General features: G+C 43.6%; 1 protein-coding gene across 2 annotated transcripts in view; it reads left to right on the top strand.

Moving 5' to 3' along the window:
- Positions 1-25,754, top strand: part of rap1gds1 (RAP1, GTP-GDP dissociation stimulator 1) — a 78,474-nt gene that overhangs the window by 12,695 nt on the left and 40,025 nt on the right. Inside the window, exons 3-5 of one of the 2 annotated variants that reach the window (XM_078403107.1) lie at positions 12,029-12,151; positions 17,670-17,795; positions 22,787-22,933. In XM_078403107.1, coding sequence (XP_078259233.1) covers positions 12,029-12,151; positions 17,670-17,795; positions 22,787-22,933 — 396 coding nt within the window. The remainder of the gene's footprint in view (positions 1-12,028; positions 12,152-17,669; positions 17,796-22,786; positions 22,934-25,754) is intronic. The other variant, XM_078403116.1, reaches the window with a different exon arrangement.

Below are 25,754 nucleotides of genomic sequence, written 5' to 3'. Positions count from 1 at the left end.
GGGGGGGGGAGAGTGAGGAGAGGAGTCAGTCCACCCCACGTCAGAAGGGGGCGGAGTTGTACAGTTTGATAGCCACAGGGAAGAAGGATATCCTGTGGCGTTCTGTGCTGCATCTTGGTGGAACCAGTCTTGCTGAAGGTGCTCCTCAGGTTGAGCACTCATGAAGGGGGCGATCTGAATGTCCAAGATGCTCCGCTGTTTAAGGAGCATCCTCCCCTCTGAGACCACCTCCCATGAAGCCAACTCCCTCCCTCCTGGACGGAGCCAGCCTTCCTGATGTTTTTTTAATCCTATTTGCCTCTGCGGCCTTCGCCCTGCTGCCACAGCACACAACAGTGAAGAAGATGGCACTGGCTACCACCGATTGGTAGAACATCTGCAGCATCTTACTGCAGATGTTGAAGGAGCGGAACCTTCTCAAAAAGTACCGCAGGCTGTCCCTTGTGCAGGGCCTCAGCGTTCCAGGACCAGACCAGTTTACTGTCCGGGTAAACTCCAAGGGGTATTTGTACTCCCTGGTAAACTGCACATCCACACCATTGATGGAGACTGGGGACAGGGGTGTTCTTCTAAATTCCACCATTAACTCCTTAGTGTTGAGCTGCAGGTGATTCAGCCCACACCACTCAACAAAGTCGTTGACGACACTTCTGCATTCAGCTTCCCATCCCTCATTCATGCATCCCACAATTGCAGAGTCATCTAAAAACTGCAGTTGGCAGGAGTCCGAATTATATCAGAAGTCCAAGGTGTAGATGGTGAACAGGAAGGGTGAGAGGACCGTCCCCTGTGAGGCCCTGTGTTGCTCACTACCTTGTCCGGGACACAGATCTGAAGCCCGACATATTGTGGTTGTCCAACCAGGTAGTTGGTGATCCAGGACACCGATGGAGCATCCACCCGCATCTTCGTTAGTTTGCTCCCTAACAGTGCAGGCCGGATGGTGCACTGGAGAAGTAAAAAAACATTACTCACAATGCTTACCAGCTTATCCAGGTGAGCATAGGAACGATGGAGCTGGTGGATGATGGCATCCTCAACTCCCATCTTTATTTGGTAAGCAAACTGCAGGGGGTCCAGGTAGGGTTTAACCAGGGGTCGCGGGAGAGTGAGCACCAGCCTCTCCAGGGACTTCATGATGTGTGAATTCAGCGCCACTGGTCTGTCGTCATTGGAAGAGCTGGGGCGTGTCCTCTTTGGTACAGGAACCAGGCAGGATGTTTTCCACATCACAGGAACCCTCTCCAGGCTCAGGTTGAAGATATGCTGGAGTACTCCGCACAACTGGCTGACACATGTCTTGAGTACCCTCGAGCTGACACGTGGCTTTGCCTGGGCAGAGTCTGTTCAGCTCCTTCCTCATCAGCTCAGCCTTGATGGTCAGGTGCGACAAAAAAAGGGCAGAGTGATTGAGGGGAGAGTCTGTCGGGGAGCAGGGGGGGGGGGTGGGCAGAGGCCCCACCATCAAATCTATTAAAAAAGCAGGTTTAGTTCGATGGCCCAGTTCTGATTGCTTTCCCTCCCCAGACCGCTCCCCACATCCCTCATGTTGTTCTGCTGAAGTTTCAGCTCCAGCTTCCTCCTATAGTCGTCCTTGCCCCGTCTGTCTCACCTTCAAGTCTTTCTGCACCCATTTCACCACCTCCCTGTCACCTTTCTTGAAGGCCCTCTTCTTCTGGTTGAGAAGGGCCTTTATGTCACTGGTGACCCAGGGCTTGTTGTTGGGAAACGGTGTACAGTCACCTCAGGGACAATGCTATCCACACAGAACTTTATGTAGCTGGTAACAGTCCGTGAATCCATCAATGTCCTCTCCATGTGGACTACAGAGTGCGACCAGTCTGACCTCAAAGCAGCCCTGCAGAGCGTCACAGGCCTCCTGTGACCACCTCCTCGCTGACTTTGTGGTCACAGGCAGTCTCAGGGCCATTGGCTTATACCTGGGCAGGACGTGAACCAAGTTGTGGTCGGAGGTCAGAGGCTACTCTTGTGACAGATATGTTGAGGCTGCTAATTGTAAAAGCAGCAAATGCTGGAAATACTCAAGATAAGGTAGCATCTGTGAGAGCAATGCTGTTTCAGGTAGATGATCTCATCTTTCTATTCTGACGAAAGATTTTCAATCTGAAACTTTTATTTCTGTTGTGAAAGTATTTGGTGTTTTCTTTTCAAATTTACAGGAGTATTTGTGTTGGGGTTACTGAGTGTGGTTTAGCAGTGACATCACTTTCTCTAGCAATTTGGAAACAAAATTTGTAGTGAGGGCTAGAGATGATGGGAGATAGACACAAAATGCTGAAGTAACTCAGCCGGACAGGCAGCATCTCTGGAGAGAAGGAATGGGTGACATTTCAGGTCGAGACCCTTCTTCAGACTGATGTCCGGGGAGTGGGCGGGACAGATAGAACGTAATCGGAGACAGTAAGACTGGTGGAAGAACTGGGGAGGGGATGGAGAGAGAGGGAAAGCAAGGGCTATTTGAAGTTAGAGAAGTCAATGTTCATACCGCTGAGGTGTAAGCTACCCAAGTGAAATATGAGGTGCTGTTCCTCCAATTTTAGCTGGGCCTCACTCTGACAATGGAGGAGGCCCAGGACAGAAATGTCAGATTGGGAATGGGAGGAGGAGTAGAACTGCTGAGCATCTCGTGCTGAGATCAGGTAGGTTAAGGCGGACTTAGCGGAGGTGTTCAGCGAAACTATCGCCGAGCCTGCGCTTGGTCTTGCCGATGTACCTGGAACAGCGGATACAATAGATGAGGTTGGAGGAGGTGCAAGTGAACTTCTGCCTCACCTGAAAAGACTGTTGGGGCCCTTGGATGGAGTTGAGGGGGGAGGTAAAGGGACAGGTGTTGCATCTCCTGCGGTTGCAGGGGAAAGTACCTGGGGACAGGGTGATTTGGGTGGGAAGGGACGAGTTGACCAGGCAGCTGCGGAGGGAATGGTCTCTGCGGCAAGCAGAAAGGGGTGGAGATGGGAAGATGTGGCCAGTAGTGGGATCCCGTTGGAGGTGGTGAAAGTGTTGGAGGATTTTATGCTGCATGCAACGGTTGATGGGGTGGAAGGTGAGGACAAGGGGGACTCTGTCCTTGTTGCGTATGGGGGGGAGGGGGAGTAAGAGCGGAGCTGCGGGATATCGAGGAGACCCCTAGTGAGAGCCTCATCTATAATGGAAGAGGGGAACCCCCATTTCCTAAAGAAGGAGGACATCCTGGAGATGATGGGTTTGTTCACAAATGTTAGAAGTAGGAAATTACTGTTCATCCATTACTATTTTGAATAAACCATCTGACAACTTAAACACTGCAGAGTTTTCAGTGGCACACAACAGTTGGGTATTGTCAGCACTTGAGAGTCAAGTCTTGGAAGATTCCAGAGGGAGAAAGAGGCAACCGTGGCTAACAAGGGAAGTCAAAGATAGTATATATAAAACTAAAAGAGAAGGTGTATAACATAGCAAAGATTAGTGGGAAGCCAGAGGATTGGGAAGCTTTTAAAAAACAACAGAAGGTAACTAAAAAGGCAATACGGGGAGAAAAGATGAAATATGAAGGTAAGCTAGTCAATAATATAAAAGAGGATAGCAAGAGTTTCTTCAGTTATATAAAGAGTAAGAAAGAGGCAAGGGTGGAAGTTGGACCTCTGGAGAATGATGCAGGGGAAGTGATAATGGGGAATAAAGAAACAGCACAGGTGTTTAATAACTTTTTTTGCATCAGTCTTCACAGTGGAAGACACCAGCAATGTGCCTGAAATTCAAGAGAGTCAGGGGGTGGAAGTTAGTGGAGAAGCTATTACTAGGGAGAAGGTGCTCGGGAAACTGAAAGGGCTGAAGGTAGATATGTTACCTGACCAGATGGACTGTACCCGAGGATTCTGAAAGAGGTGGCTTTAGAGATTGTGGAGGCATTGACAGTGATATTTCAAGAATCACTAGAGACAGGAGAGGTACCAGATGATTGGAAAATTGCCAATATTACCCCGCTGCACAAGATGGGAGCAAAGCAGAATAGTGGGAACTAGAGGCTGGTTCGGTGGTCTGACTTCGGTGGCTGGTAAGATTTTAGAGGCCATTATAAAGGATGAGGTTATGGAACACTAAGAAGTTCACAATAAAATAGGCTGAAATCAGCATGGCTTTGTGAAGGGGTGGTCTTGCTTGACAAATTTGCTGGAATTTTTTGAAGAAGTAAATAGCAGGACAGACAAAGGAGAGTCAGTAGATGTTGTTTACTTAGATTTTCAGAAAGTCTTTGATAAGGTGCTACACGTGAAGCTGCTAAGGAAGATGAGAGCCCACGGTATCAAAGGGCAGATATTAGCATGGATAGCAGGTTGGCTGAATGTGACTAACGGTTGAGTGGCAATAAAGGGAGCTTTTTCTCGTTGGCTGCCAGTGACTCGCGGAGTTCCGCAGGGGGTCAGTGCTGGGGCCACGACTCTTCACGGTGTATATTTATGATTTGGACGAGGGAATTGAAAAAGTTTGCGGATGATACGAAAATATGTGGAAGGGCAGGTGAGAAAGCAGGGACTCTGCAGAAGGACTTGGAAAGGTTGGGAGAGTGGGCAGAGAAGTGGCAGATGGAATATAATGTAGCAAAGTGTGGAGTCATGTATTTTGGTAATAGGAATAAAGGCATAGTCTATTTTCTAAATGGGGAGAGAATCCAGAAATCGGAGGTGCAAAGGGATTTGTGAGTGCTGGTGCAGGATTCCCAAAAAGGTAATCTGCAAGTCGAATCGGTAGTGAAGAAAGCAAACTCAATGCCAGTATTTATTTCAAGAGGGTTTGTATACAAAAACAGGGAAGTAACGATAAGGCTCTAAGGTGCTGGTAAGGCCACATTTGGAATATTGTGAATGATTTTGGGCACCATATCTGAGGGAGGATGTGCTGGGTCCAGAGGAGGTTTATAAGAATGATCCCAGGAATTAGTAGGTTAACCTATGATGAGCATTTGTCGGTACTGGGCTTGTACGCTGGGGTTTAGAAGAATGAAGGGGGGGGGGGGACCTCATTGAAACATACAGAATAGTGAAAGGCTTGGATAGAGTGGATGTGGAGAGGATGTTTCCACTAGTGGGGGAGTCCAGGACCAGAGGTCATAGCTTCAGAATTAAAGGGCATTCTTTTAGGAAGGAGATGAGGAGAAATTTATTTTGTCAGAGGGTAGTGAATCTGTGGAATTCTTTGCCACAGAAGGCTGTAGAGGCCAAGTTTGAATATTTTGAAGGCAGCGACGGATAAATTCTTGATTAGTCCAGGTGTCAGAGCTTATGGGGAGAAAGCAGGAGAATGGGGTTCGGAGGAAGACATAGATTACCCATGATTGAATGGCGTTGTAGACTTGATGGGCCGGATGGCCTAATTCTACTATCACATGACCAAAAAGAACCAAGTTTTTAATTGTTATATGTGCTTAAAACAAACTAATGTAATTACTAGCAGCAGCATAACAAGTCTGTAAACGCAGTACTCATAGATAACACAGTGATAAGGGGCGGAGCGGTGACATAGCCATAGAGTTGCTGCCTTACAGCGCCAGAAACCCGAGTTCGATCCTGACTACGGCTACATATGTATGTATGGAGTTCATACATTTCCCCCAAGACCGCCTGTGCTTTCCCCGGTACTTTGGTTGCCTCCCACACTCCAAAAATGACAATTTTGTAGGTTAGTTGGCTTCGGTAAAAAATTGTAAATTGTCCCTAATGTGTAGGATAGTGTTAGTGTCCGGGGATCGCTGGTTGGCACGGACCCGATGGGCTGAAGGGCTTGTTTCCGTGCTGTATCTCTAAACTAAACTAAACTAAACACAAACAAAGAAAAGTTTAATAAATTTAAAAAGTAATATTAGTTCAACAAAGGCCAACATTCCCAATGCAAACAAGACAGTTTGTAGTATAGTTAGTGTTCTACTGCCAAATGGTTGTTGGGAAGAAGCTGCTGCTGAACAGGATGTCATGGGTTTCTGGCTGCGAGACCACTTTGTTGATGGTCGGAGTGAAATGAGTGTGGCCAGGGTGGTTGGTGTGGGTCCTTGATGGTGTGGAAGCTAACATGGTATGTTTTTTTCCAAAGGACTATAAAGTAAGAAACTTGGCAACACAAGAAGTAACAGTGAGTATGTGGGGATGGAAGAAATTGGATAGATAAAATTGAATTTGGAAGTGCTGATACAGCTGGGTGCTGATGAAGGATAATTGGTAAACCTATTTGAGGTTTAAGATTAATTTACTAGTCACAAGTCACAATTGTATTGGTGTCATTTAGGATGGATAAATCTATTCACTAGCTGAAACAAAAACCTAACTGGAGCTTAGAGGAAGAGGGTGAAGATGAGTGCACTGTTTTCAAAGTCGGAGGGAGGTTAAGAGTTGTGCCTTTTGGAATACAGTATTAGTGGATTTACATCACCCCCTACGCATTAGGTCATCTTTTGCACTGGCAATGTTGCTGTTACTTTAAACTGATCTTTGGTTATTTGCTGTGATGATGGAAGTTAATATTTGCATTTGTGTGCATTTGTTCCTGATGTTTAAATTTAAAGCTTGCAAATGAAGCTTTGCAGTGCCTCTGCCCCAGGAAACGAGTTGACTGCTGCAATTTCAAATATTGATTTCAAGTCTGCAGTGTGCTGCGAGTTGTAAAAAGCAAAATTAGCACTTCTGAGACGAAGTCAAAATCTGAGACAAGATTTCAGTTCTGAGAACTGAAAAGGGTAATGTACAATTATGACTCTGGGGATTGGACATTTTGGGGCCTTCAAATGCCAAGTGCCGCTGAAAAGCAGAAACTGTACAAAGCGTGTGACCTGCACTGTTGTCTGTTACAATGGTTTAAATAAACTGCATGGAGGGGGAGGGGAGGGGGGGGGGGGGTTAAATCATGTTTCCAAAATGAAGAATACTGCAGTGAAGTTCTGGTTGATTTTTTTCAGACCATGTGGCAGTGAAACTAAGAGCACAAGATGGGTCATTGAGTGGGAATAGTGTAATTGTGAAGCATGGTTATCAATTACTTGTTTTAACAACAATTGATACACAGTCATCACCTTTTAAAATCTGTATTGGATTAAGAACAATCCTCTTTTTTCGCTGCTTTTCAAATGTTATTTAGTTATCAATTATTCCAAACTGAATCTCAATGCATTGAATTAACAGTCCAGAATTCCTTTGTCCCGCCCACCTGGGTCACCAGTGTAGCAGGTGCGTGAAATGGGCCCGGAATGAAGGAGAGGAACCAGGCAAATTCCGTAAAGGCTTTTATTTCTAGCAGCACACTACTCTCCGCTTCAGTGAAAGACTGAACCCTGTTCTCGCGCCAGAAATTCCTGCTACTTGTACCCGCAGCTGGGAGCTGTCCCCGGACCTGCCCATCACCGTGCCGAAGGGTTTGATGAGGGAGTGGCCTGACTCTTGGGAGCCGCCACAGGACCAGCCCCCCCCCCCCCCAGAACTGGAGGCACAAAACGGACCGGCGGGCGCACAAGCCGGCCAGATCGCGTACGCAGGTCAGCCGACGCAGGGGCCGGCAAAGGGAAAGGTGGAGGGGGCCGAGAACGAAGATGTCCCCGCGGCCGAGGCCAGATCAATGTCCAGATGTGCCGGCTTCAACCAGTCGACCGACACAGTCTCCCTCCGGCCCCCCATGTCCAGCACAAAGATGGTAGGACCATGCTCCAGCACCCGGAACGGGCCCTCGTACGGCCTCTGGAGTGGCGTCCGATGTGCATCACGGCGCAGGTAGACGCAGGGACAGTCACGGAGAGCTGATGGCACGTGCGGGCAGAAAGCCCCATGGCGAGACGTCGGCACAGGGGCGAGCTTGCCTACTCGCTCGCGGAGGTGCTGTAAGGAGAACCAGGGTGGCTCCTGGCACCAATCCCCATTCTCACCAGGCACCGTGAGCGACGATCCGTAAACGAGCTCCGCCAAGGATGAGCCCAAGTCTTCCTTGGGGGCGGTCCGGATGCCAAACAGGACCCACGGTAGAGCGTCTAGCCATTCCGGGCCGATGAGTCGCGCCTTCAGTGCGGCCTTGAGTTGCCAGTGGAGCCTCTCCACCAGGTCATTTGCCTGCGGGTGATAGGCCGTGGTATGGTGTAGCTGCACGCCCAACAGGAGGGCCATCGAGGACCAGAGCTCAGAGGTGAACTGTGACAGTGCGCGAGCGAACGTCACCGTCGAGGTATCGGACAGCGGAATGGCTTCCGGTCACTGCGTAAAACAGTTCACTGCCGTGAGGAGGCGGGTGATGCCGCGAGACGGTGGAAGAGGGCCCACAATGTGTACGTGGTCGTGGTACGCAGAAGGCGTGGTACGCAGAATCGCTGGAGATTCTGGACTTGGCGTCGTATTTTTGCCGTCTAGCAAGGGATGCAGGACCGTCCCCAGTGGCCGACCTGCTTGCACAGGCCATGCCACATGAAATGGGCGGCCACCAACGCTGTGGTCGCCCGGATGGAAGGGTGGGCCAGGCCGTGGATGACATTGAATACCTCCCGAAGCCAGGCAGCAAGGACGATGGGCCGCAGCTGGCCAGACGAGACGTCGCAGAGCAACGTTGTCCGCACTGGACCGAACGCCACGTCCTCCAGTTGTAGGCTGGAAATGGCAGTCCTGTAGGCAGACATCTCGCTGTCCTCCCGCTGAGCCATTGCCAGGGTGGTGTAATCAATCCCCGGGGCCATGTCCAGGATGGCGTTGACAGTGGGGCGGGACAGTGCATCGGCGACCCGGTTCTCCTTCCCCTCGACGAAGCGGATGGAGGTGGTGAATTCTGACTAGAAACGCCAGCTGGCGCTGCTGCTGGGCAGACCACGAGTCCGACACCTTCGCGAATGCGAAAGTGAGGGGCTTGTGGTCGGTGTAGGCAATAGACAATAGGTGCAGGAGTAGGCCATTCAGCCCTTCGAGCCAGCACCGCCATTCAATGCGATCATGGCTGATCACTCTCAATCAGTACCCCGTTCCTGCCTTCTCCCCATACCCCCTCACTCCGCTATCCTTAAGAGCTCTATCCAGCTCTCTCGTACTAGGCAGTGAATGGGCGGACTTCCAGAAAATAGTGGAAGTGCGGAGCTGCCAGGTACAGGGCGAGCAGTTGAACGCGCTGTAATTCTTCTGGACGGTATTTAACTCTGCTGAAAAAGGCCAGTGGGCGCCAGCAGCCGGCCGTGAATTGCTCTAGTACCGCACCAACTGCCTTCTCCGATGCATCCACCGTCAGGGCGGTCGGCGTACCCTCTTGCGGGTGGACCAACATCGTTGCCCGTGCGAGGGCTTCCTTCGCCTCGTTGAAAGCAGACACCGCCTTATCGTGCCGCTGCACCTCCTTCTGCTTACACGCCTGGAGCTGAAACAATGGCCGCATCGGGCACGAACTGATGATAGACGGCAACCATCCACACAAACTCCTGCAGGCCACGCACCGTTGAAGGACGCTGGAAATGGCGGATGGCCTCGACCTTGTCTGGGTGTGGAATCGCACCCTGCAGAGTCACGCGATGCCTGAGGAAGTCGATGGAGGTGAGGCCGAACCGGCACCTCTCGAGGTTGATTGCCAGGCCGTGCTCATCGAGCCGCTGACAGAGCTGCCGGAGATGTGAGCAGTGTTCCTGTCGGGAACGGCTCGCCACGAGGATGTCGTCGAGGTAGACGGAGACGAACCCAAGCCCGCGGCACACGCAGTCCATCAGGCGTTGAAAGGCCTGTGCGGCGTTTTTGAGGCCGAAAGGCATCCTCAAGAATTCAAAAAGGCCGAACGGTGTGATTGTTGCCGTTTTGGGGATGTCGTCAGGGTAGGCCAGGATTTAATAATATCCCTGCACCAGGTCCACCTTCGAAGAATTTGGCCCCCGCCAGGTGTGCATTGAAGTCCTGGATATGGGGGATGGGATACCGGTCCGCAGTGGTCACGTCGTTAAGCCGCTGGTAGTCACCACATGGCCGCCAACCGCCGCTCGCCTTGGGGACCACGGGGTGTCGGAACTCCAGGCGATCCCCAGGGACTCCATGGTGTGAAACTCCTCCCGGGCGATGCCGAGTCTGTTGGGCGGGCGTTGGCGCGCACGGGTGTGGAGTGGGGGGGTGCTGTGGTCTGGATATTGTGACTCACCCCGTGCTTGGGACTCGTGGTGTGGAAGTAGGGAGTCAGAATAGTCTGCCTGTGCGTATTGATTGCCGACCGCCGACACCGGGTCCCGAGGCGACGCAGCCGGTATCGACCGAGCGCAGGGAGATGGGCTCGAGCGTCGCGGAGTGGATCAGGTGCTCCCGCTGGACATCGACAAAGAGGGACGTCCACGATAGTAAAGGGCCAGGTGAAATGGTAGGCCGCGAAGATGAGCGGGACTGTGTGAACACCGCAGGTCTTAATGGGTCTGCCGTTCACCGTGGTGAGAGTGGCCCCCCCGCCTACTGGAGCGGATGTCCAACACTGTAAGGGGGGGGACGCTCAGGAAGCGATTCCCAGATCGCCGATCCCAGGCGAAGAGGCAGTGAGTCTGGCCGGCCACCGCAGCAACTGCTGGCGACCAGCCCCGGCGTTTCCCGTTTACGTGCAGGGCTGGGGACACTGGGGAGTCCCTTCCCAGTTCTCCCTCTATCTTCCTGTCTCCACCTATATCCTTCCTTTGTCCCGCCCACCTGACATCAGTCTGAAGAAGGGTCTCGACCCGAAACGTCACCCATTCCTTCTCTCCTGAGATGCTGCCTGACCTGAGTTACTCCAGCATTTTGTGAAAGAAAGACTACAGGCATATCATTGAAGTCCTTGATCTGCAGAAAACATTGCAGCAGTTTGCCAAGGATTCTTTCGCGGCACTTCCAAAACGTGCAATCTCTTGTGAACACGGCAGTTCCTTCCTTCACCAGCCACATTGATTTGGAAATTGCTGTTTCTTCATCATTCCTGGGTCAATATGCTGGATCTTTTTATCCATCCGCAGCTTTCATAATGCTTATGTGGGGATTTCAGACTTTTGAGCATTTTACATAATCATCTGGAAAAGTTATAATATAGGGAATTGTAGGAAATAAAAAAATCATCTCGGTCTTCGTATTATAATTCTACTAGCCAATGTATGGCTGCAAGATTTTTTAATCAAAGCTTTGCTATTACTGTTTTATGAAAATTGTACAGTAAAAAATGGAGTTGCCTTAGTTATCTGTAAATATTTTCAAAACTTTGATGATACCATCTAATATTATGCAAAAGATTGTGACAGAAATAAAGGTGGTGAATGTCTTACAAAGCACTGGTTAGACCATCGGTGTTAACATTATTTCGACATACACTGGCTGGTTTAAGTATGCTCCCCATCCGCAACACCTAATTTATATTTAGAAACCAGGAACTGTCGATGCTGGTTTACAAGAAAATGACACAAAGTGCTGGAGTTACAGCAGTTTGGGCAGTCCCTGGTGAACATTGATAGGTGATGATAGACTCAAATGCTGGAGTAATTCAGTGGGTCAGGCACCAACTCTGGAGAGAAGGAATGGGTGACATTTTGGGTTGAGACCCTTCATCAGTCTGAAACGTCACCCATTCCTTCTCTATGGAGATGCTGCCTGACCCGCTGAATTATTTCAGCATTTTGTGTCTACCTTTGGTGTAAACCATCATCTGCAGTTCCTTCCTACACATTGAAAGATGACTGGTCATTTTGGGTCAAGACCCTACTTCAGACCTATTTTATATTTTTCATGATGTATAATTCCATTCCATATATTAACCAAATCACCTCCAGTATTTAATTTTCAACAATCTTAACTCTGACACGAACATTATTGTTGGCTGTCTCTACAGTTATTCACGTCCTATCCTTTGAAGTTCCTCCTGGTATAATTTTTAAATCTTCTTTCCCTAAAGTTTAAAGTCATAACAGGCAGAATATATAATCTGTCCAATTCATTATTTGCCTTGGATATGAATGGAGTTGCCTTAGTTTGTTTTTCGAAAAGTATGTTTTTCGTGGATTATTTGGAATTTTAATTTATTATTACAATCTCTGTTGCAGACGCAGAAACCAGCGTAAAGCTCCAGGAGAGTGGCATTCTTCAAGTTTTCCCACGTCTTCTGTCTCCACACTGCTCATGTGCAGCAAAAGTAGCAAACATTATAGCGGAAATAGCCAAAAATGGTGAGGTCTTCTCTCTGCAGGAATGTTTTCAATTTTGCTGCCCCATCAATTGATGTTGTATTTTGTTTTAGAGCAGCAGTCTTTCATAAATTTGTGCAATTAATGTTTTTGGTACCTGGCCTCAATATTTCATAAATTAATCTTCAGTGCATCTATCTGTTACTAAAGGTTTGCATTTAAAGTTATTGCATGAATTATACAATTATGCAAACCCTTGGAAGCATTTTAGTACCAGGGATCATGGGGTGTAAATCCACAACTCCCTGAAAGTGGCAGGCAAGTTGATAGGGTGGTAAAGAAGTCATACAGCATGTTTGCCTTCATCCGTTGGTGTGTAAAGTATACAAGATGTGGCAGCTGTATAAAACTTTGTTAGGACAGATTTGGAGTATTGTCCAAAAAAAGTGGGAAAACTCCCCAGATCAGACTTGTGGAAGGTAATCGACGGATGACGTTTCAGGTCAGGACCCTTCGGGCTAATGTATTGGAGTATTGTGTGCAGTTCTGATCGCCGCATTACATGAAGAATGTGGAGGCATTAGAGAGGGTGCAGAAGAGGTTAATCAGGATGTATTGTCTGTGAAGGGACTGGATGAACTTGGATTGTTTTCATCAGTGTCAAAGACGGCTGGACTCCCTGATAAAAGTATGTAACATTGGGTGTGTTTTTTTTCCCCTTTTAAGCTGACCTGACTAACTTACCTTTGTCAGTTTGAAGATCTCCAGTATCTTTTTTTTCTCTTCCTTGATAAATATCACATGCCTCCACACACAAAGCATTAAACTTTCTTATTACCTTGTACACGCCAAATATATTTAGTAGGAACGGATCCAGATAGCATTGTATCATTTAAAATATTACTGAGGTATGCAATAAGGTCTCTGATGGAGCTGATGGAATGTATTGTCCCACCTCGGTTCAAAAAAAGATCCTAATAATTTTAGCAATTCAAAGTTTGCAAGACAAGGTATTAACAAAAACCTTAAAATTTAAGACTTGTTTAAATTCTTGATGGTGTTTTCTGGCAGAATGTTAATGCATGGGTTGAATTTAGGAATTAATGGTTGTGCAGGCAACAATGCTAGCTAATGCAAATACTACATATAATACCTAATTTTTTTAATAAGCTGTGCCAACAGTAGATGAAATATATACTGTTTAAAAAGAAAATACTGAAGACAATTGGTTCACATAGCATCTGTGGTTAGAGAAACCAAGCTAACGTTTCATGTCGAAATCACCTGATTGGAACTTACAGAGAAGATCAGGAGATGGAGAGGACAAAGGGAATATTTCTGATGGGGTGAGGCCAAGGTTGCCCAGATGTTTATGGGGTTACTTTGGGATTTGAAGGCTGTTAAGAGGGAATGCAAAGGGACATGCATTTATTGCTTTTATTTCAAGAGGGCTAGAATACAAAAACAGGGATGTAATGCTGAGGCTCCATAAGGTGCTGGTCAGACCGCATTTGTAGTATTGTGGGCACCATATCCGAGGAAGGATGTGCTGGCACTGGAGAGGGTCCAGAGGAGGATTACGAGAATTATTCCAGGAAGGAGTGGGTTAACATATGATGAGCGTTTGAAAGTACTGGGGCTGTACTCGCTGGAATTTAAAAGGATGAGGGGGACCTCATTGAAACTTACTGGATAGTGAAAGGCATAACTAGAGTGGATGTGGAGAGGATGTTTCCATCAGTGGGAGAGTCTAAGATTGGAGGTCATCGCTGCAGAATTAAAGGACATTCCTTTGGGAAGGAGATGAGGAATTTCTTTAGTCAAAGGGTGGTGAATCTGTGGTATTATTTGCCAGAGAAGTCTGTGGAGGCCAAGTCAATGGATATTTCTAAGCCAGAGAGATAGATTCTTGATTAGTACTGGGGTTATGGGGAGATGGCAGGAGAATGGGTTAGGAGGGAGAGATCAATCAGCCATGATTGAATGGTGGAGTAGACTTGATGGGCAGAATAACCCAATTCTGCTCCTATCACTTATGAGTTTATGCAGATTAGAAACAATGCTAAACCCTGAAGCCATGAGAATTTCTGACCTTTTCTTGGTTTCAGCAGTTGTTCTCACCTTTATTTACAGTTTTAATATTCTCTTTGTTCTCTTCCTAACTGCTTTCATAAATACTGACTATGAACAATAGGAACATATGGGCAACCCTTGCCTTGCACTATCAGAATTATTCCCTTTGTTCTATTCATCCTTCCCATTGTAACTTAAAACAAACTTGTTTTCTCACTTTCCAAGTTCTGATGAAAGGTCATTGATGTAAAACATTAACTTCCCACAGGTGTTGCCAGATGTGGAATATGCCTGGCATTTAAATTTTTTTAGATTGGCAGTATCTTGCAGATTTTCCTTTTTGATATTTCAGTTCTGAATATGCTGTACAATAGCTTTGCAAATGTGTATGTTGACCTTCATCCCTCCTATCCTGCGTCTGACTTTGAATGCCTCAAGCAGGAGAAACTGTCTTGTCACAGCCACCAGCGTCTTTGAAATGTTGACACATCCTTTATAATTCTCCTCAATTTTTTTTTAGTACTTGATGTATTAGACGCACCATCTTTCAATATTTGTCTCATTGTTCACTACCTTGTGCAGTTCTTAATCTGTTCCAGTTCTAATTGATGGCTCAATGTTACCAGCACAATATCTGCAATGATGTTCACTCCCATGAGAATGTCCCAGTTATACCTCTCTCCTCCTTCCAACAATCCTTTCTGCAGACACGAGAATACATGAATGCAGAAAACACTAACTTTCCCAGTTCACACCATATTCCATGAGTTACTTTCATGATTAGACTTTAGAGATGCATCTCAGGAACAGTTCAGTTTAGTTTATTATGTGTACCAAGGTACAGTGAAAAGCGTTTGTTGCATGCTAACCAGCCAGTGGAAAGACAATACATGATTACAATCGAGCCATTTGAAGTGTACAGATACATGATAAGAGAATCACGTTTAGTGCAAGGTTAACCCAGTCAAGTCCGATCAAAGATAATCTGAGGGTCCCAATGAGGTATGTAGCAGTTAGGACTGCTCTCTGATTACAGTAGGATGGTTTAGTTGCCTGGTAACAGTTGGGAAGAAACTGTCCCTGAATCTGGAGGTGTGTGTTTTCACACCTTTTTTCATATCTTTTGCCCAATGGGCGAGGGAAGCAGAGGGAATGGCCAGGATGTGACTCGTTCTTGATTATGCTGCTGGCCTTGCCAAGACAGCGTGAGGTATAAATGGAGTAAATGGAAGGGATGTTGGTTAGTCTGATGGTCTGGGCTGCGTCTACAATTCTCTGCAAGGGAACTTTTCCCAAACCAAGCTGTGATGCATCCCAATAAAATACTTTCTTTGGCACATCTGTGGAAGTTGGTGACGTTTGTTGGGGACATGCTGAACTTCCAAAGCCGCCTTAGGAAGTAGAGGCATTGGTGTGCTTTCTTGATCGTTGCTTCAATATGGGTGGTTCAGGAGAAGTCATTAGTGATATTTACTCCTAGGAATTTGAAGTTTTCAACCATCTCGACTTGAGCGCCGTCAATGCAAACTGGTGTATGTGTACAGCTACACTTCCTGAAGTCGATCACTATCTCCTTTGTCTTGCAGACATTGAGAAAAAGGTTGTGTCTCGCCACCAGGACACAAGGTTCTCAATCTCCTTCCTGTCCTCCGACTTATCATTATTTGATATCCGAGCACATTGGTGGTGTCGTCTGCGAATTTGTAAATTGAATTAGATTTATGCAAGGCTGCACAATCGTGGGTGTATAAGGAATAAAGAAGGGGGCTGAGAACGCATGCTTGCTGAGCACCAGTGCTGATGATTATCGTAGAGGATAATTTGTTCCCTATCCTCTGATTGGGGTCGGTTGGTCAGGAAGCCATGGATCCAATTGCAGAGGGTTTTTGCAACAGAGTGTTGCAGATGATCCAGTTATAGAGAATAGCAAACGCATTTTGGCAAATTCCTAGGAGTAAATATCACTAATGACTTCTCCTGGACCACCCATATTGAAGCAACGACCAAGAAAGCACACCAATGCCTCTATTTCCTAAGGCGGCTTTGGAAGTTCAGCATGTCCCCAACAAACGTCACCAACTTCCACAGATGTGCCAAAGAAAGTATTTTATTGGGATGCAGGTACTAAATACACGTATGATTGCTAAATCCGTGCTGACCTGCCATCACCCAGTACGCTAGCATGATCCTACTCACCAGGGACAATTTATAATTTTACCAAAGCTAATCAACCAACAAACCTGCACATCTTTGGAGTTTGGGAGGAAACCAGAGCACCCGGAGAAAACCCATGCGGTCATAGCGAGAGCATACAAAATCTGTACAGTCAGGATCAAATCTGGGCCTCTGCACTGTAAGACAGCAACTCTACAACTGCGCCACTGTGCTGCCCTATGATTAATTCTGCTCTCTGGCATCATTGTATATTAAGAATTATTTTGGCAAGAGTTAACCAACAGGTGTAAATTCTCTAGGTACTGGTCAACTCTCACTATTTATCCCCAACCCCTATCCGTACCCCAGCTTGGGCTGAAGATAACGTTATGCAATTGTGACCTTTATGTTTGACCTTACATTTAGCAATAATCCCATATTCTGTCATTCATCAGTACTGCCTATTCAGCTCTGTAACAGAACTATCGATTCTATTTTTATATGCCAGCACTTGTTGGATATTTCTAGCTCTTTTCCCACCTTTGATTCCCTTAAGACACGTTGGATCATGCATTTGCTCACCATGAAGCCCTGCTGCTTACATACACATTTGTCTGTTCTTTTGGCAGGAAATATTGTACAGAACAGGTGGGGTGGATGAAGGAAAATTAAAATATTTTTTAAGATGGGATAGAATTGTGCGCTATCCATTTTGATGAAAGGAAATTTCTAGCAAATTAGTCATGAACTCAAGAGCTCCATTATATTTTGAGCTGCAGTTTTAATGAAGCAATTTTATAAAAATACATCCTATGGAAAATTGTTTCAGATTGACCGCTCTTGCATTTTGTTAGCGTGAAGTGGCTGCATCAGGTAGATTTTTTCAGTTATATCCTTATTGGTTTGTCCACAAGTAAATGTTGCAAATCTTTTTATGTAGCTATTTTTGTATTTGAAATGTCATTGTAACGTTTTTTCAAGTATCTTTGGTGAAGGTGTTGAAATGCGATTTTACCATTTCCGTTCTATTCAGAACAGATTGAATGTGAGAGATTTGGAATACATTTGCCCACAAACGACTTACCTCAATCAAGTTTTGTCTGCCCCAATTTAGAACTTGTGGACCAGTTTTGGCCATTTAATTTTTAAAACTAATAGAACTATACTCACTGGTCATTGTCTGGTATTTTTCTTGTGTTTTAATTAATTTAAGTAAATACCTTAACCTGGGTGTGAATTCCAATTGATCAAATCTTTCATTTAAGCCATACTGATTTACAATAGGCTTATTTTGAGGAATACTTTGACGTGACGATATTCATTCTGTTTCCAGATTTGATGCGAAGCTCGTGTGTGGATACAGGATTGATTCCACCATTGGTTCTGCTGCTAAATAACAAAGATCAAGAAGTGCTTCTTCAAACAGGACGTGCCCTGGGAAATATTTGCTATGATAGCCGTAAGTCCAAAATGAAGACTCTGTTAAATTAATATTCACAACCACATTTGGGGCACTTAGAGGATCAATTTTACTAATGGGATTTTGAGTTTATTGCCAAAATGAAACCTGTGAATCATTAAGTCATCTCTGTTTTAAAAACAAACCATATGTAACTGCACGCACAAAAATATACCATGATCAAATTCAGAGAATGTGCATATTGCTGTCAGGTGTAATCACCTACTATGTACAATGAAAGTCTTAATAGTAAAAGACTTGTTCTAATTAATGTCACAGAAATAGTCTAAGCGCATTATGTTCTAGAATTGGTTTGTTAGTATTCTTGGGTTTTACTATCAGTCTTGTTTTAATTTGTTTCTCGGCAGCCTATTAATGCTTGTATTGATTTGTTAATACAAGATGCATTACTTTGCTCTTTCCAGTATTGATGCAATGACTCATGATTAACAAATTAAAACGTAAAATCTGTGGAATTAGTTATAGGGGTATTGATTTTCGGAACCTATTTTCATACCAATGAATGATAAGTATAATGAAGTATTTAATTCTTTCATTGACCCTGTTTGGCTCGCTTGTTTGATTGTCTTCTTTCCCAACCCCTCAATATTCCTCGACTTGCCCGGCGTGTTGTGATATTAATCCTACACATCATGGTGCACATGTGACATCATGATTAAATACACGTATGATTGCATAATTACTAAATATTACTGAATTTTATTAATGTTAGATAAAAAGATTTACTTTTGGACTTTAGACTTTAGAGATATAGCAAGGAAACGGGTCCTTTAGGCCACCGAGTCTGCGTCGACCAGTGATCAACCCAACCCGTACACTAGCTCAATCCTACACACTAAGCACAATTTACAATTTTTACCAAAGCCAATTAATCTACAAGCCTGTACGTCTTTGGTGTGGGGAAGAAACCAGAACACCCGGAGAAAATCCACACGTTCACAGAGAGAACATACAAACTCCGTACAGACCGCACTAGTAGTCAGGATCGAACCAGAGTCTCTGATGCTGTGAGCCAGCAACTCTATCACTGCACCACTGTGCTGCCCTGAATGATGATTGCCTGTCAGTCATAAGAATTGAGGGCATGTTGGGAAGAGTATAACTGTGTAGCTCTGATGACATGAGAGGTCCCTATATCAGTGTTATGAATTTTAATATAGTTGATAAAACGCAAAGTTGAAGTTTTCAGTAATTCCACTGAAACCATCTTACAACAGCATTCAATACAACTAAAATAATAAATCAGGCATGTGATTTTTCGGCGGATTTCTGCGTTTTTAAAATCCATTTTCCGCACTTTTTGCATGATTTCCGCGTTTTTCACTTTGCCAAATAAACGGAGAAATCGGATCGAAAAAAAGAAAGGAAAAAAAGTGAACGATGTATAGACTTGTAATGAACACTAGGGTTCCGCTAGAGGTTGCTAGTGGTTCCACGAGAAATGCCCTGCGCCCTGGAAGGCTCCCCGGAAATGTGGCACCTAGGCTGGGCAAGATAGCCAATTTCGACCTCATCATGGCTGATCAGTGGGTTGAATTTGTAACCTGCGGCCGGGGCTCTGGAACTCCAGCCCAGCTGGTGCCAGCATATCTATCCCCATAGCCGACTTCCTTGGCCTGCTGGATAAACCAGCAAACTTCTGGAACCAAGAGTGCCAGAAAATCAGTGGTGGAACTGTAATGAGTAAATATTAAATTTAAGTGTAAGATTATATAACTAAATTAAGACAGGGTTAAAATATAAAACCCAGCAGAAAAGCCAATTGCCACCTTTTTGGGCTGATTATCAATTAATGTGCAAATTTACTTAAATGTTATTAGTGTACAGTGACATATTCACATTAGACAATAGACAATAGGTGCAGGAGGAGGCCATTCGGCCCTTCGAGCCAGCACCGCCATTCAATGTGATCATGGCTGTTCATTCTCAATCAGTACCCCGTTCCTGCCTTCTCCCCATACCCCCTGACTCCGCTATCCTTAAGAGCTCTATCTAGCGCTCTCTTGAATGCATTCAGAGAATTTGCCTCCACTGCCTTCTGAGGCAGAGAATTCCACAGATTCACAACTCTCTGACTGAAAAAGTTTTTCCTCATCTCAGTTCATTATTTTGTAAGGTAGACAAAATGTCTGTTTTTACTTTGAAATGCACTAAGAGGCTTGAAACTGGTAATTGTGTGAAAGTTTTCCAATTTTTTGACCTCGGTTGTACGCCTCGAGCAAACGCTCTGCTCTTTTCCCCTTTTTTTTCACCTCATTCACATGCCTGATAAATACAAAAATGCTGGAAACATTTAAGTAGGTCAGACAGCATCTGTGGAAAGGAAAATAGATAAATGTCTCAGATCAAAGACCATTCTTCAGAGTGGTCTTTAACCTCTAAGACTAACTCTGTTTCTCGTTCTAGTGTTGCATTTTGTTTGATTATTCCAATTTCCAGCATGTGCTTTTTGACTTTTAAAACAAATGAAATTTGCTGCAAATCTTTTTGTCTGTTTATAATTTTGAAATCATGATACCAATCATAATATATTCTTATACTGACTTAATAGCCAGATTGCTTAATTTAGGATTACTAATCAATTGTAACTAATCCAAAAGTTTGCTCTTTATCTACAGGACTGCGGATTTGCAAAAAAAAATGAAGATTATTGTATAAAACCAGTTCCAGCAGAAATATAGCTCTGAACTTTGTGGAGTTTTCTCTAACCTGTTATTTCCATTATTTTCATGTTTTTAAAAAACTTTTAGCAGATTTGTCTGCTGTGCATATATGCACTGATAGTGTTTTTTTTTGCTGACTTTAAACATCACATTGTATTGTCCAGAGCAATAGAACATTATTCAATGGTCAGTCATTAATATGATGGACGTACAATACTATGAAAAGCAAATTCATACAAAAGTGCCCATATTACTTGACTTGTAAAATGCATACATTTTGTTAATTTTAGATTCCTCCACCTGCTATGGAAGAATAGCCACATTTCAGTGTGATATACAAGAATATTAAATTGTGGATTAAATCCCGGTGTTGAAGAACATTGTGTTACATTATGTTTTTTAACCCCAAGAGTTCAATCTGTCTTGACTTGAACAAATGCAAGCCTTATCTTTCCTTGAACTTTTAATTTACTCCTTTAAACTATGAAGCAAATTAAAAGTGCAAGAAACCATAAGACTTGGATGTTTGAAAGTTCATTAAATTGTAACGGATGCTTGCGCCTTCAGATATCTTGTAGTGTTCAGCCGTTTTTTCACAGTTGGTATGGCCTTGAGCACGATGAAAGACCTGAACGTTTTAACGGGATACCCGTTTCATGTCCAGCACCATAACAAATCTAAGATTCCATCCTTTCTAAAAGCAGATCCAGTGATTTGATGGTCAGAAGCTTTGGAACACATTCCATTGCCTTCTCTGGGGACACCTTGTAAGCTGTTTCAAGTGAACCAGTTTGAAAGTGATTCTCTTTATATCATGTGCTTCCTTCATGAGATTTCTTCCTCAGTAATTCTCACTTTGAACCTCTAGACTCTGAGAGTAGGAGATTTTAAGTTTTAAATCGGGGGGGGGGGGGGGGGGGGGAGGTGGAATACAACATTCATTTGTATTTATGTAGCACATTTTGAAGCAGCAAAACATTCCAAAAAATATTCACAAGGAAATGGATAAAGAAGTCATCAGAATATACAGTAAATGAAGAAGGCTTCAATTGTACGTTTTAAAGGGCGATGCAAGAAAGAAAAAAGAATTAGTGAGACACTAAAATTTACTGACTGCTTGGGAGCTGGTGGCACGACTACTATTTGTCATGGAGGTTAGAACTAAAGAGTAATCAAGAGGGCTTTGGTTTAGGTAAGAGGGGAAAGATTTAAGAGAGGTGAGAGGCAGTTTCTTCATGCAATTAGTGTAGGGAGGAACTGCAGATGCTGATTAAAACTGAAGGCAGACTCAAAAAGACGGAGTCGCTCAGCTGGTCAGGCAGCATCTCCGGAGAATGGAATAGGTGACGTTTCAGGACAAGACCCTTCATCAGACTAAGAGTCAGGGGAAAGGGAAACGAGAGATATAGGACAAATGAATAGAAGATACACAAAAATCAAGGAAATGTGGAGCCCACAATGGTCCATTGTTGGCTGTGGGATAGATGATAACAAGATGCTGCCTGACCCACTGAGTTACTCCAGCTTTTTGTGTCTGTCTTCACACAATTAGACAGGTACATGGATAAGCAAGGTTCAGAGGGATATGGGCCAAAACTGGGCAAATGGGACTGGTCCAGCTATAAAACTTGGTTTTATAGACCAGGAAGAGCCTGTTTCTATGCTGTTGCTCTAATGCCTTGAAAGTTTCGTCGATATTAGACCAAAGGAGTATGGTAGAAGCTCTACTGCAGCTGTGTTGCCAAACGGGAAGTTGGATGAACTTTATGGAGGCAGAAATAAGCAATGATGAAACGGAAAGGTGATTTGTATGGAGTTATACCAAATTTATACCATATACCAAATTTATACGGTAATTGCTCAGGCAATGGGTTTAATTCCTGATGTCTGGTTGGCAGAAATTTCTGCTCATCTTTTCCTGGATGTTCAACAAGCCATGTTTGAAGGGATTGGTGATGTTTTTATTGATGATGCTAAATATTACCACGTGAAGGAAGCCACAGAATGCATCTTTGGTGAACATCAGAGGTTGTGGTAAAGGGACAGGAAATGAAGCTATTGTGGTGGTTCTGTGACGGCATGCAAAACGTATTCTTGAAGGTGCTTCCATATCTTAATAGTGTCAAACAGTTTCAAAAATTGTATTAATTTTATTCACTTGGAACAATTTTTTAGGGCTGTTTGACTCTTACTGTTATTATTTTATAAATGCTGCTTTTTTAATTTAAAACATTTTGTTTTTCACTATGCCTAGTTTGAAATTATATTTATGTTGCAGATTTTTTAATTTAATTCTTTGTTTTGCAGATGAGGGCAGGAATGCAGTTGACCTCTCTGGTGGCGTACAGATAGTAGTTGCCCACTTACAGACACTATGCAGTAATATTGACGGAGCCAATCAGAAGCTCTTGACTGTCTTTTGTGGCTTCCTGTTGAACTATAGCAATGATAATGGTAAACTAAAACAAAAATATTTATAGTTTGCATATGTACATAAAGCAAACATTTTTATTCATTATTTAGTATAATGATGGCTTTGAAAAAATCTGGAATATTCAGTATCAAACCATTGACCTTTTGTTTTGTCTTGTCCTCTATTTCCCTTATTTTCTTATTTTTGTAATTTCTTGCTTATTATCACGAATAAGATCCTTGACTGGCATAAATATGTCGTATCCCCAGCATTGGTTCTTATTGTTCAAAGGAAACTCCAATTGAATTTTAACTTTTGAAAATTGAATTTGTTTAAAATAGTTCCACCTTGCAGAGGGAAAAGGAGGTGGGAGATTTTATTCTTATTTATGGATTTTAAGCAAAACCTAATTAGTGTCCAATAAAATTATTCAATTTTGAGCAGTCAAGAGGTTTTCTGCACAGTGTCAAAACGGTTAATCTTTCTATTGCTTTCTGCTTCATCTTGCAGTGTCGGTGATACTATTTGAAAACTTTGTTTCATGTTCTAATTTCCCAAGTTATGTCCACTGTAAAATCGTTACTTTTCAATGCTTATCTCTTTCATCTTAGTTATTGTGAACTTCATTGCCTTGATCTGAAGTAATATCTGGTTTCATTTTAGTACGCACATTTTCATTCTTCTGCTTCTCTTTAGATAAAAGGGCAAAATGTCAGATTAGCATTTCCTGGTTGGCCATAATCCCCAAAATTGTGGAATGCATTGATTTTATGATATACTTAAGGAAATAAATAAAGATATGTGCAATGCCCTGCGGCTTTACGGTATTTTGATTCTACTTAGGAACTACTTTGTAAACCAGATGAAAGAGTTATTTCTGAATAACCCTTTAATGAAATGATACAATCATTGAAGGTATATGAATCTTGAGAATTAATAGTACCGTCGACTAATAAGATATTGTAATACGTTATTAGTTGTAGTGGTGTCCTGTGATTTTTGTACAGATCTAAAGTGTGCAATTTTGTGGATCTACGAGTTCTCATGCTGCAAATAAGTATATGGTGTTGTGAGAAACTTAATTGCTGCAAAGTTACCAACAAAGCAATGGGAAAATATTTACTAATGTTAAAAAAACTAGGTAATTGAAGCCAGGTAGACATGAGCTGCTGTTATTTAATGTTTTTAGTATGATACTTGCTCATAATAGGCTCTGCTGTTTATTTTATGGAGTTTGTATTCAAAGTACATCTAATTTATCATACTACGTTATCTATCACATGTTTACTCTGAGAAATTCAATTAATAAATGAAGACAATCTATTTGGCAATATCTCATTGTAAGTTAAATTCATTGGATGTATTAAACATGGTTATAAATATTCTTAAAATCTTAATTTCCCTTAAAGATGTAGGCTAGGTCAGTCTTGGTTGCCAACATTTCGATCTAATTTTTCGGTTGCCAACACTTTGATTTCATTTTTCAATAATTATTGCAAAATATCCGGGAAATGCACAGGTATTTCTCTCAAACTAGAAATCTTTAGTCTTTGTTTTTGACTTGGAATTGAGATCATAAAAATCATATTTAGAGTCGTCAGTTGCAGGTAGTGGCTTAGTAATTGAATGTCCTCCCATATCCTGTCTGTGACTTGGTGTAGTTCTACCATAGTTACCGACCTCGGCTCATAGCTGTTTAATGTAAGTTCATAGATATCAGCTAGAAAGGAGTGTTTCATGCATTAGAGCTAATGTACCATGGCTTACAACAGTTTTTGCTTCCTAATGGGCACATGGCACGTATTTGTTCTGTCTTTTACAGCTATTGGTAAATGCATTATTCACCTAGAAACCAGTGTGTTTCCACAAATCAATTCTAAAGATTCAGTCTTAATTCCTAAACATTTTAAAACTTCTGGTCATTCTCAATATTAAAGTCCAGCTAAGTAATATTAGACAATAGACAATAGGTGCAGGAGTAGGCCATTTGGCCCTTTGAGCCAGCACCGCCATTCACCGTGATCATGGCTGATCATCCAATGTTGACTACTAATTTAATATCATATTATTGACTACTAATTTTTTTAAAAAGGCATCTTAATTAGTCAGTAGATCGGGCAGCCGAGAAGGAGAGTGTGTGTTAACAGTTTAGATTGATTAACTTTGTCATTTCTGTTGACAGGTGAGAGAGAAGAATACAAAGAATGTATCAAAATGAAGGACTGTGGTAGCTTGGAAGGCAGGGGAAGTCGTCAGGTTTATTGGCATGTTCACAAGTACAGTGAGATACAGGTATAATGAAGATCTTGCAGCAGCATCTTGCAGCACATAGACTCAGACAGTATAAGTTAATTGCACAAATTCTGCAAGGCGGTGGAAAAAAAGACAGTGCAAAACCCAATTAGAAAAAAAAAGTCCATGATGGAGCAAGAGATAGTCTGGAGTGTTCCATTGCCGAAGTACGATTAGGGCTGTGGGAATTGGCTCAAGAACTTATTCTGGAACCTGGTAGTGTACAAATTCAGGCTTTTGTACCTTGTGCCCAATGGTAACTGTGAGAAAAGATCCTTATCGGGATGATGAGGATCCTTGACAATAGATGCTGTCTTCTTGAGGCAGCGTCTCATGTAGATGCTTTATACGGAGAGAAGGGCTGTGCCATGATGAAGAGTCCACTACTTCTGCAGCCTCTTGCGTTCCTTTGTGTGGAATTTAAACTTTAGAGATACAATGTGGAAACAGGACCTCGGCCGACCTAGTCTGCGCCAACCATTGATCTCCCCATACACTAACACTATCCTAAATATTAGGGACAATTTACAGGAGCCAATTAACCTACAAACCTGTACGTCTTTGAAGTGT

The sequence above is a fragment of the Rhinoraja longicauda genome, chromosome 1, assembly GCF_053455715.1.
Source record: "Rhinoraja longicauda isolate Sanriku21f chromosome 1, sRhiLon1.1, whole genome shotgun sequence".
Classification (NCBI taxonomy): domain Eukaryota; kingdom Metazoa; phylum Chordata; class Chondrichthyes; order Rajiformes; family Arhynchobatidae; genus Rhinoraja; species Rhinoraja longicauda.
This window is presented reverse-complemented; position numbering and strand designations above follow the sequence as displayed.